We start from the raw sequence: 13,126 nt of genomic DNA, 5'->3' as shown, positions 1-13,126 counted from the left end.
TTCCTACTGCGCATGCGCGAGTCCCGCAGCACTTTCTGAATGGGACGTGCTGTGTTCTGCAACACACAGTTCCCATTACCCAGAAGACGCCGCGACGAGGAGAGAAGACAGAAGATCTCCGCAGAGGAGGAAGAGGAAGATTATGATTATGTGCCTAGCAACAGGCATTTCTGGTAAGTAAAAAAAAAAAAATGTTTTCATTTTTTTTTTTTAGATTTTTTTTTGTAATTTTTAATATTTTTTTGTTTTCAGGGTGGCCCTCCACTTTAAGGGGGAAAAATCTTTTGGTCCTTTAGTGGTTGAAGTGTATTTTCTCCAAAGAAAATTGCGTGTGAAAAACCGCTGCGCAAATACCGCGTGACATAAAAATTTGCAACGACCGCCATTTTATTCCCTGGGGTCTCTGCTAAAAATAATTATAATGTTTGGGGTTCTTTGTAATTTTCGAGCAAAAAACTAAAGGAATTTAATCTTGTAAACAGCAAGTGTGAGAGAAAATACCTGTCCTGAGTGGTTTTACAAAACAAAAAAAAAAGGTTTTTGCTTTCAGTAGTACATAAAATGTTGACTTGACATTGCTTTAGAATTTTGAAATAAAAAACGACAAATGTCGTCTGAAACTACGAATATCCGTCACCATAGGTAACCCTCCGTCACCATAGGTAACCCTCCGTCACCATGGAAACCACAGGGATAAAACTGGGGGGGCGGGGCTTAACATCTCCACCCTTTGAGTCAGCAGCAGCCTAAGGAGGTAAAGGTGGAGGGGCGGGGCTTAGCGTCTCCTCCTTTCCCACCAGTAGGCCACCTCCAGAGGTAGAACGAAGTGGGAGGAGCTCACTGTGACCATTCCCCTCCTCGCTCGCACAGACTTCGTTCCCCGACATGCGCGCGCCCCCCCAGGACTCCAACTCCCGGCATGCCCTGCGCTCTCGGACATGCGCAGTGCGGGCGGGGCCCGGCTGTTGTGTTAGGACTGGAGCCGGAGGTTACTGCAGGTGAGCTCGGCTGGTGTTGATGGTGTTCGGTTTCCTCCAGCTGTCCTGGTGGGCGAATGCTGCGGGCCGGGGAAGGGTAGAGGGGGCAGCCTTCGGGCTGGGAAGGTTCGTCCTGGGTGATCTGGGAGGCCCAGCCTCCCCAATGATTGTCCATAATAATGTGTGTGTGTATATATATAAATATATATACATATACTGACTGTCCCCGGAAGTGATATGTAAACAATGTGTGGTTGGGGGTCATGGGCTGGTTTCTTTTGTGGTGTTTTTTTTTTGTGTGTCTTTAATTGTGTTTGTTATTTTGTGTTTACATTTTTTTTCTGCCATTGTGTTGGTCTTGTTGTATTATGTGTTTTTTTTTCTACTTTTTTATTGTGTTTGTTTCCAGTGTTGTGGTATTTCTCTGTGTGTGTGGTCATATTATAATATATAGTAATTTATTATTATTATTAATTTTTAATAAATATATATATGTGTGCGTAATAAAAAAAATATATATATATATATATATATATATATATATATATATATATATATATATATATATATTAGTGTGTGTGTGTTTGTCGTATTATTATATATGTGTGTAAAGTGGCTCCCTGTTTTTTGTTGTGCGTATTAGCTTTGTTTTTTTATTTTTATTCTCTGGAAGCTCTATATTATTGGCCTTGTTGTGCACTTGTGTATTTTTTGTTATTTGGATGAAACTGTCTGTGTCTGTCTTGGCGGCCAGCCAGATCATTGTCACCCCCCAGCCTTCCTCTTTCTTTTATTCCAGTGAGCTGTGGGCCAAGTCTTTCCCGTCCCACTCAGTCCACCTCTTTGTTTACATGCACTGCAGGCCAACTTACTCCTTCCTCTTTATGTAAGCTACAGGCCAGGTCATTCCCGCCCACTCTGCCTCTTTGTTTACATGTGCTACGATCCGCCTTCATTCCTGCCCCACGGTCCGACTTTTTGTTTACATGTGCTACGTGCCACCTTCCCGCCCACTCTGCCTCTTTGTTTACGTGTGCTACGTGCCGCCTTCGTTCCCGCCCACTCCTCCTCTTTGTTTACATGTGCTACGTGCCGCCTTCATTCCTGCCCCACGGTCCGCCTCTTTGTTTACATGTGCTACGTGCCGCCTTCATTCCCGCCCACTCCGCCTCTTTGTTTACATGTGCTACGTGCCGCCTTCATTCCCGCCCACTCCGCCTCTTTGTTTACATGTGCTACGATCCGCCTTCATTCCCGCCCACTCCTCCTCTTTGTTTACATGTACTACGATCTGCCTTCATTCCCGCCCACTCCACCTCTTTGTTTACGTGTGCTATGTGCCGCCTTCATTCCCGCCCACTGCGCCTCTTTGTTTACATGTGCTACGATCCACCTTAATTCCTGCCCACTCCGCCTCTTTGTTTACATGTGCTACGATCCGCCTTAATTCCTGCCCACTCCGCCTCTTTGTTTACATGTGCTACGATCCGCCTTAATTCCTGCCCACTCCGCCTCTTTGTTTACATGTGCTATGATCCGCCTTCATTCCTGCCCCACGGTCCGCCTCTTTGTTTACATGTGCTACGATCCGCCTTCATTCCCGCCCACTCTGCCTCTTTGTTTACATGTGCTACGATCCGCCTTCATTCCCATCCCACTCCTCCTCTTTGTTTACATGTGCTACGTGACTCCTTCATTCCTGCCCCACGGTCCGCCTCTTTGTTTACATGTGCTACGTGCCGCCTTCATTCCCGCCCACTCCGCCTCTTTGTTTACATGTGCTATGATCCGCCTTAATTCCTGCCCACTCCGCCTCTTTGTTTACATGTGCTACGTGCCGCCTTCATTCCCGCCCACTCCGCCTCTTTGTTTACATGTGCTACGTGCCGCCTTCATTCCCGCCCACTCCGCCTCTTTGTTTACATGTGCTACGATCCGCCTTCATTCCCGCCCACTCCGCCTCTTTGTTTACATGTGCTACGATCCGCCTTCATTCCCGCCCACTCCTCCTCTTTGTTTACATGTACTACGATCTGCCTTCATTCCCGCCCACTCCACCTCTTTGTTTACGTGTGCTATGTGCCGCCTTCATTCCCGCCCACTCCGCCTCTTTGTTTACATGTGCTACGATCCGCCTTAATTCCTGCCCACTCCGCCTCTTTGTTTACATGTGCTATGATCCGCCTTCATTCCTGCCCCACGGTCCGACTCTTTGTTTAAATGTGCTATGTGCCACCTTCATTCCCGCCCACTCCGCCTCTTTGCTTAGGTGTGCTACGTGCCGCCTTCATTCCTGCCCCAGGATCCACCTCTTTTTTTTACATGTGCTACGTGCTGCCTTCATTACCGCCCACTCTGCCTCTTTGTTTACATGTGCTACGATCCGCCTTCATTCCCATCCCACTCCTCCTCTTTGTTTACATGTGCTACGTGACTCCTTCATTCCTGCCCCACGGTCCGCCTCTTTGTTTACATGTGCTACGTGCCGCCTTCATTCCCGCCCACTCCGCCTCTTTGTTTACATGTGCTATGATCCGCCTTAATTCCTGCCCACTCCGCCTCTTTGTTTACATGTGCTACGTGCCGCCTTCATTCCCGCCCACTCCGCCTCTTTGTTTACATGTGCTACGTGCCGCCTTCATTCCCGCCCACTCCGCCTCTTTGTTTACATGTGCTACGATCCGCCTTCATTCCCGCCCACTCCTCCTCTTTGTTTACATGTACTACGATCTGCCTTCATTCCCGCCCACTCCACCTCTTTGTTTACGTGTGCTATGTGCCGCCTTCATTCCTGCCCACTCCGCCTCTTTGTTTACATGTGCTACGATCCGCCTTAATTCCTGCCCACTCCGCCTCTTTGTTTACATGTGCTATGATCCGCCTTCATTCCTGCCCCACGGTCCGACTCTTTGTTTAAATGTGCTATGTGCCACCTTCATTCCCGCCCACTCCGCCTCTTTGCTTAGGTGTGCTACGTGCCGCCTTCATTCCTGCCCCAGGATCCACCTCTTTTTTTTACATGTGCTACGTGCTGCCTTCATTCCCGCCCACTCAGCCTCTTTGTTTACATGTGCTACGATCCGCCTTCATTCCTGCTCCACGGTCCGACTCTTTGTTTACATGTGCTACGATCCGCCTTCATTCCCGTCCCACTCCTCATCTTTGTTTACATGTGCTACGTGCCGCCTTCATTCCTGACCCACGGTCCGCCTCTTTGTTTACATGTGCTATGTGCCGCCTTCGTTCCTGCCCAACGGTCCGCCTCTTTGTTTACATGTGCTACGTGCCGCCTTCATTCCCGCCCACTCCGCCTCTTTGTTTACATGTGCTACGTGCCGCCTTCATTCCCGCCCACTCCGCCTCTTTGTTTACATGTGCTACGATCCGCCTTCATTCCCGCCCACTCCTCCTCTTTGTTTACATGTGCTACGTGCCGCCTTCATTCCTGCTCCACGGTCCGCCTCTTTGTTTACATGTGCTATGTGCCGCCTTCATTCCCGCCCACTCCGCCTCTTTGTTTACATGTGCTACGATCCGCCTTCATTCCCATCCCACTCCTCCTCTTTGTTTACATGTGCTACGTGACTCCTTCATTCCTGCCCCACGGTCCGCCTCTTTGCTTACGTGTGCTACGTGCCGCCTTCATTCCTGCCCCAGGATCCACCTCTTTTTTTTACATGTGATACGCGCTGCCTTCATTCCCGCCCACTCAGCCTCTTTGTTTACATGTGCTACGATCCGCCTTCATTCCTGCTCCACGGTCCGACTCTTTGTTTACATGTGCTACGATCCACCTTTATTCCCGTCCCACTCCTCCTCTTTGTTTACATGTGCTACGTGCCGCCTTCATTCCTGACCCACGGTCCGCCTCTTTGTTTACATGTGCTATGTGCCGCCTTCATTCCTGCCCAACGGTCCGCCTCTTTGTAACATGTGCTACGTGCCGCCTTCATTCCCGCCCACTCCGCCTCTTTGTTTACATGTGCTACGTGCCGCCTTCATTCCCGCCCACTCCGCCTCTTTGTTTACATGTGCTACGATCCGCCTTCATTCCCGCCCACTCCTCCTCTTTGTTTACATGTGCTACGTGCCGCCTTCATTCCTGCTCCACGGTCCGCCTCTTTGTTTACATGTGCTACGTGCCGCCTTCATTCCCGCCCACTCCGCCTAATTGTTTACATGTGCTATGTGCCGCCTTCATTCCCGCCCACTCCGCCTCTTTGTTTACATGTGCTACGATCCGCCTTCATTCCCGCCCACTCTGCCTCTTTGTTTACATGTGCTACGATCCGCCTTCATTCCCATCCCACTCCTCCTCTTTGTTTACATGTGCTACGTGACTCCTTCATTCCTGCCCCACGGTCCGCCTCTTTGTTTACATGTGCTACGTGCCGCCTTCATTCCCGCCCACTCTGCCTCTTTGTTTACATGTGCTATGATCCGCCTTAATTCCTGCCCACTCCGCCTCTTTGTTTACATGTGCTATGATCCGCCTTCATTCCTGCCCCACGGTCCGACTCTTTGTTTACATGTGCTATGTGCCACCTTCATTCCCGCCCACTCCGCCTCTTGGCTTACGTGTGCTACGTGCCGCCTTCATTCCTGCCCGACGGTCCGCCTCTTTTTTTACATGTGCTACGTTCCGCCTTCATTCCCGCCCACTCCGCCTCTTTGTTTACATGTGATACGCGCCGCCTTCATTCCCGCCCACTCAGCCTCTTTGTTTACATGTGCTATGAACCGCCTTCATTCCTGCTCCACGGTCCGACTCTTTGTTTACATGTGCTACGTGCCACCTTCATTCTCGCCCACTCCGCCTCTTTGTTTACGCGTGCTACGTGCCGCCTTCATTCCTGCCCCACGGTCCACCTCTTTGTTTACATGTGCTACGTGCCGCCTTCATTCCCGCCCACTCCGCCTCTTTGTTTACATGTGCTACGATCCGCCTTCATTCCTGTCCCATTCCTCCTCTTTGTTTACATGTGCTACGTGCCGCCTTCATTCCTGCCCCACGGTCCGCCTCTTTGTTTACATGTGCTACGATCCGCCTTCATTCCCTCCTACTCCACCTCTTTGTTTATATGTGCTACGATCCGCCTTCATTCCCGCCCACTCTGCCTCTTTGTTTACATGTGCTACAATCTGCTTTCATTCCCGCTCACTGCGCCTCTTTGTTTACATGTGCTACAATCTGCTTTCGTTCCCGCCCACTGCGCCTCTTTGTTTACATGTGCTACGATCTGCCTTTATTCCCGCCCACTCCGCCTCTTTGTTTACATGTGCTACGTGCCGCCTTCATTCCCGCCCACTCAGCCTCTTTGTTTACATGTGCTACGTGCCGCCTTCATTCCTGCCCCACGGTCCACCTCTTTGTTTACATGTGCTACGTGCCGCCTTCATTCCCGCCCACTCCGCCTCTTTGTTTACATGTGCTACGTGCCGCCTTAATTTCCGCCCTGAACCCCTCCAAGTTTATAACTCCAGTGAGATGTGTCAGTTCCACCCCAGTGCTCACCCCTTTGTTTAAATTAGCGGCCAGCCAATAATTGTCACCCCATAGCCTTCCTCTTTATTCTATTGGGCCGTGACCTGGGTCATTCCTGCCCCACGGTCCACCTCTTTGTTAATATGTGCTACATGATGGTTTCATTTCCCACCCTCCAATGACTCGTGAGATGGATTATTCCCACCCCACCACTCGCCTTTGTTTGCATTAGTGGCCAGCCAATGATTCTTGCCCCGCAGCCATCCTCTTTATTCCAGTGAGCTGCAGGCCAGGGAATTCCTGTCTCGCAATCTGCCCCTTTGTTTACATGCACTGCGGGCTAAGTCGTTCCCTCCTTTTTGTTTATGTGAGCTACTGGCTGGGTTGATTCCATTCCACAGTCCACCTCTTTGTGTGCTATGTGCCCATTCATTTTTGCCCTGCAGCCCACCACCTTTTTATTTTTATTTTTTTCGTAAGTGAGCGGCATGCCAGGTCTTACCCTCCCCGTAGCTCACAAAAAACAAACGGGCTGCAAGGTGAGAATGACCCTGCCAGTAGTACATGTAAACAAAGAGGCAGACTGTGGGATGGTAATGACCAAGTACTCGGCACCCATAAACAAAGGGGCAGACTGTGGGACAGTAATGACCCAGCACTAAACACATGTAAACAAAGGGGCACACAGTGGGAGGCAAATGACCCAGTACTAGTGATATCAAGAATAATTTCATATATATATATATATTGTATATAATTTTTTTTTTTATATTATTATTATTATTTGGGCAAGTTATCACAACACCATTATCCCGTAGTTTTTAAGATCAAAGCTACAACTATGTTGGTGTCCCTTATTAATTTTACATTGTATATTTTAAAATGTAACTGCCGACTCCCAAACTGTCATTTGAAGTAAAACACACAGCTAAGTATTATTCTACACAATTTTTTTTATTGTGCATTAAAAAAAAGAAAACAAATAAAATTAGACATGCTATCTGCCGATAGAACTTAACCAAAAAGTGCATTCTATGCATCCAAAATTTTAGAAAATATAACAAATCAAATCATTATTATTCAACCAAAAAAATAATAATGTCAAAGCAATAACTGCAAGGCCGATAATAAATAACATGTTATCTCCTCCGATTCCGCAACATGTCTGGTTGACTACGACCGTTCAGAAACAAACTGGAAAGCGCGAAAAGAAAAATGCAAATCAACACTCGCCAAACTTCTACTAACACAAAACCCAAGGGGTGGTGCTAAAGAGCTGAAAAACCACGTAGTACGTCACTATGTTCGTAATTGTTGGCCAACAATTGTATAGCCGTGTGTATGCAAGACAAGTTTGGGCCAACGCCCTTCAGACAAAAGTCCACGGTTTTGTTGGCCAACAATCCGATCGTGTGTATGAGGCTTAAAGCGGAGGTCCACCCTAAAATGGACCTTCCGCTCATCGGATTCCTCCCCCCCTCCGGCGCCACAATTGGCACCTTTCAGGGGGGAGGGGGGTGCAGTTACCTGGATAATCCAGGTAACTGCACCCACTTCCGGGCTAGCTCTCTGCGGAAAGGGGCGTACATTACGCCCCTTTCCGCAAGTGCCCGCACCCTTCCGCATGTGCCCCGCTGCCTGCTGGGAAACACACAGATCCCAGAGGCAGCAGGGACCGTCCTCATTGCGCAGCGCGGCTCGTGCATGCGCAGTAGGGAACCGGGAAATGAAGCCGAAAGGCTCCATTTCCTGATTCCCATACCCAAGATGGCGGTGGCAGCACTCGAGTGTCGATCTAGAGATCGGCTTCGGGTGCCGACATCGCGGGCGCGCTGGGCGGGTAAGTGTCACTATTTTAAAAGTCAGCAGCTGCAGTATTTGTAGCTGCTGACTTAAAAAAAAAAAAAAGAAACGCGGAGTCCCGGCGGACTCCCGCTTTAAAGGGATTGTAAATGTTTGTTTTTTTTTTCACCTTAAAGCGGTAGTAAACCCGCATTTTTTTTTTTTTTTTTTTTTAAAACCTGCAAAGCAAAAGGCATAATGAGCTAGTATGCACCGCATACTAGCTCATTATGAAATACTTACCTTGGAACGAGGCCCCGACATCTCGCCCGATCCACGCCGAGGAAGCCGACATGCTCCCTCGGCGTCTCTTCCGGGTATCGCGGCTCCGGCGCTGTGAGTGGCCGGAGCCGCGATATCGTCACTCCCGCGCATGCGCGCGGGAGATTTAAATCCGGCCGGACAAGCGCTGCCGGATTTTCGCGGAGAGAACCCCCTTGTGCGCATGCGCCGCTGCAGTCAGCGGCGCATACCGAGGGGAATATCTCCTAAACCGTACAGGTTTAGGAGATATTTTTTTTACCTACAGGTAAGCCTTATTATAGGCTTTCCTGTAGGTAAAAGTTAAAAAAGTGGGTTTACTTCCACTTTAATGCATCCTATGCATAAAGGTGAAAAAACATCCAGCAATACCGCCCCCCCCCCCCTCCCCTGTTTTACTTACCTGAGCCCGTTCACCTGCTGCTCTCGCCCCCGACGTCCTCTTCGCCGCTCAGCCTGGCCATTGATTAGCTAGAGTGGATGGATTGAAAGCAGCGCAGCCATTGACTCGCACTGCTGTCAATCACATCCAATGACGCGGTGCACAGTGGGGTGGAGCCGAGTGATACAGTGAGCGGCTATAGCCAATGGCCATATCACGGAAGCGCGCCCACAAGAACTAACCACCGTGTGAAAGAGCTCGTGGGGAGGAGCCGAGACAGCCGCCGAGTGACCCCAGAAGATGAGGTTCGGGGGCCACTCTGTGCAAAACAAGCTGCACAGTGGAGGTAAGTATAACATGTTTGTTATTTAAAAAAATAAAATAATTGTCTTTACAACCCCTTTAAGGCAATGAGGAGAGAGGGAGAGAGAGAGCCTTTGCTCTAATGCACATCGCTGGATCGAGATCAGGCTCGGGTATGTATGGGGGGGGGGGGGGCTGCATTCAGAAATGCATAGAATACTTTAGGGGAAAAAATCTTCTGCCTTTACAACCGCTTTGTTTTTTTTTTTCTTTTAAATGATGAATACTGTCTTTTTAGGGGCATGTCTCCTTTTTGTTTTGAACTTCTGTAAATAACTGATCTCAGATCTTCATGCTCTAATATGTTTCTTCTTCCTTTCTCTCTTCTCCAGGCCCAGGGGGGTGCAAGCTTCCCCCCTCCCCATGATGATCTCTTGTGGGCCTCTAGGTTTCCTTTATCCCTTCAGCTGATAGTCAAGCAACAGATGTGGTACATCGGTGGAAAATGGCCGACAGCTTGAAAATCTTTCTCCAGGACCTCGTCCGGGTACGCTAAACATCTGCATGACTTTTGATTGTGGATATTTGTGTGTGCTGTTGATACGTATAGGATGAACTAGTTACACCCGTATGGACAGATGCGAATATTCCTGATTTTAGGTGGAGTCTATTGCCTTGTTGTTCGTTCAGTCTTGGCACTCTGGTATTCTCCAGGAGATAATGAAATTGTTAACCCCTAGACTGCCATAAAACAGTTTTTACTTGGTTGTCATGTGATCTTCAGGCAATGGATAGAGAGCTACAGTGCCTTGAAAAAGTATTCATACCCCTTGAAATTTTCCACATTTTGTTATGTTACAACCAAAAAACGTAAATGTATTTTATTGGGATTTTATGTGATAGACCAACACAAAGTGGCACATAATTGTGAATTGGAAGGAAAATGATAAATGGTTTTCCAAACCTTATACAAATAAATATCATCTGAAAAGTGTTGTGTGCATTTGTATTCAGCCCCCTTTGCTCTGATACCCCTAACTAAAATCTAGTGCAGGGATATGCAATTAGCGGACCTCCAGCTGTTGCAGAACTACAAGTCCCATGAGGTATAGCAAGACTCTGACAGCCACAAGCATGACACCCAGAGGCAGTGGCATGATGGGACTTGTAGTTTTACAACAGCTGGAAGTCCGCTAATTGCGGATCCCTAATCTAGTGGAACCGATTGCCTTCAGAAGTCACCTAATTAGAAAATAGAAGGAGGTGAGTGTATAGGACCGCCCAATGTACAATAGATGTGAATATAAAAACGCTTTATTTGAGAGAATACAGATGATAGAAATAAAGCCAACGCATTTTGAGGGACAGAGGACTCCCCCCCCCCCCCTTCCTCAGGGCTGCTGCTAAATGTTATTGGAAAAGATCCTGATGGTTTGTCTGTATCAAATCTGATTTTCCAGATGTCAGCTGGAGCTTGGGAGGCAGCATTGAGGGAAACTGTTTGGCGCCCAGACTTAGTAAATAGAGTCCACCTGTGTGTAATTTAATCTCCGTATAAATACAGCTTTTTTTGTGAAGCCCTCAGAGGTTTGTTGGAGGACCCTAGTGAAAAAACGGCATCATGAAGGCCAAGGAACACACCAGACAGTTCAGGAATAAAGTTGTGGAGAAGTATAAAGCAGGGTTAGGTTATATAAAAAAAAAAATCTCCCAAGCTTTGAACATCTCACGGAGCTCTGTTCAATCCATCATCCGAAAACGGAAAGAGTATGGCACAACTGCAACCCTACCAAGACATGGCCGTCCACCTAAACTGACCGGCCGGGCAAGGAGAGCATTCATCAGAGAAGCAGCCAAGAGGCCCATGGTAACTCTGGAGGAGCTGCAGAGATCCACAGCTCAGGGGGGAGAATCTGTCCACAGGACAACTATTAGTCGTCTCTCCACAAATCTGCCCCTTTATGGAAGAGTGACAAGAAGAAAGACATTGGTGAAAGAAAGACACAAGAAGTCCTGTTTGTAGTTTGCGAGAAGCCATGTGGGGGACACTTTTGAACTTTTTTTTTTACTTTTTGGCCCTAAATGCAAAACGCTATGTGTGGCAAAAAACTAACACTGCACATCACCCTGAACGCACCATACCCACTGTGAAACACGGTGGTGGCAACATCATGTTGTGGGGATGCTTTTCTTCAGCAGGGACAGGGAAGCTGGTCAGAGTTGATGGGAAGATGGATGGAGCCAAATACAGGGCAATCTTAGAAGAAAACCTGTTTTGAGTCTGCAACTCAAGCCTGCTTGAGACTGAGGGCAGAGGTTCACCCTCCAGCAAGACAAGGACCCTAAACATACAGCCAGAGCTACAATGGAATGGTTTAGATCAAAGCATATTCATGTGTTAGAATGGCCCAGTCAAAGTTCAGACCTAAATCCAATTGAGAATCTGTGGCAGGACTTGAAATTTGCTGTTCACAGACGCTCTCCATCCAATCTGACAGAGCTTGAGCTGTTTTGCAAAGAAGAATGGGCAGAAATGTCCCTCTCTAGATGTGCAAAGCTGGTGGAGACATCCCCAAAAAGACTGGCAGCTGTAATTACAGTGAAAGGCGGTTCTACAAAGTATTGACTCAGGGGGGCGCCATACAAATGCCCCCCCCCACACTTTTCACATATTTATTTTTGCAAAATTTTGACTTTTTACACAGGATGTGCCTGTCTCGGGCTAGTGCATGAGATATGTAAATAACCTGTCACTCACAGCAAGGGGAGGTGACAGGTTTTGACAAAATTTTCAGGACTTTGTCACTGAACAATAAAAGAGGATTGCTCAGAGATGGAGTAACTCTGTGTGTGGCAAGACTGGGCTCAAATGATAGGAAACCTTATTCTCTACATTATGACATCAAAAAAAAAAAAAAAATTTGTTTATATCCACTTTAAGGCTTTAGAACCACTTTAAGGGCACAGTAACAGAAAGTATGTGTTTTTTTTTCTACTATTTGAGTAAGAGCCCGTTCACACTGCGCTATTTTTAGCGGTGTTTTACCGTCGGATTTGCATCGCATTTCAGCCTCTAGCGGGGCACTTTTACCCCCTGCTAGCGGCCGAGAAAGGGTTAAAACCACCCGCAATACGCTGCGTTTTGCCGGCGGTAATGCAGCGCTGCCCCATTGATTTCAAGCAGCGGTGGAGGAGCGGTAAACAACACTGCTCCAAAGAAGCTGCTGGCAGGACTTTTCCTGTAACGCCCTGCCAGCTCACCGCTCCAGTGTGAATGGTGCAGCAGTTTGAGGGCGGATTGCAGGCGCTATTTCTAACGCTATAGCGCCTGCAAAACGCCCTCGGTGTGAAAGGGCCCTTAAAGTAAACCTATAGGCAAAACTTATTTTTTTTCTCATTTTGGATAAGGAGGATTATAACCCGTCAGTTGGACACACAACTCACTCTGGATACAACATGTTGTCTTTTTTTTACATGTAAATCACTTTTTTCCTATAAAAAAAAAATATAAGAACTCTGTCATGCCACCTTCTAAAAATGCTGCCAAGGTATTAATACTGTTATCCTGGAAAATGAGAAACACACCTTCAGTAAAAAAGACTGGCTACTTAAAATCAACACCATTTACCAAATGGAAGAAACAATTGCCATAATAAAAAAAAAAAAGGAAAATACAACACAATTCCACAAAAGGTGTAGACCTTGGGACATGTTCACACTGCCGGAAACCCTACAAGAATCTGATAGGAAATATAAATATCTAATAAATCCACCAAACAACTTTTATACATAGGTGAGGGCTTTGTCCGGATTTGCAATGTCACCCCAGGAATAGGAATCAAATAGTAATATTATACCCTTTTCCTGGAGTAATAT

At 47.5% G+C, this 13,126-nt stretch overlaps 1 protein-coding gene across 3 annotated transcripts in view; it reads left to right on the top strand.

Annotated features, from left to right (window-relative positions):
* The first annotated feature begins 852 nt into the window (after positions 1-852).
* EI24 (EI24 autophagy associated transmembrane protein) overlaps positions 853-13,126 on the top strand; it is a 56,032-nt gene continuing 43,758 nt past the window's right edge. The window contains exons 1-2 of one of the 3 annotated variants that reach the window (XM_077458185.1): positions 853-998; positions 9,643-9,797. In XM_077458185.1, coding sequence (XP_077314311.1) covers positions 9,756-9,797 — 42 coding nt within the window. In that variant the 5' untranslated portion in view covers positions 853-998; positions 9,643-9,755. Of the gene's footprint in view, positions 999-1,023; positions 1,047-1,079; positions 1,104-9,642; positions 9,798-13,126 lie in introns of those variants that run through there. The other 2 variants (XM_077458187.1, XM_077458186.1) reach the window with 2 other exon arrangements.

The sequence above is a fragment of the Lithobates pipiens genome, unplaced genomic scaffold, assembly GCF_037356315.1.
Source record: "Lithobates pipiens isolate NorthernLeopardFrog02 unplaced genomic scaffold, aLitPip1_a1.2 Scaffold_27, whole genome shotgun sequence".
Classification (NCBI taxonomy): domain Eukaryota; kingdom Metazoa; phylum Chordata; class Amphibia; order Anura; family Ranidae; genus Lithobates; species Lithobates pipiens.
Note: the sequence above shows the minus strand (reverse complement) of the source record. Positions and strands in the feature narration are given on the sequence as shown.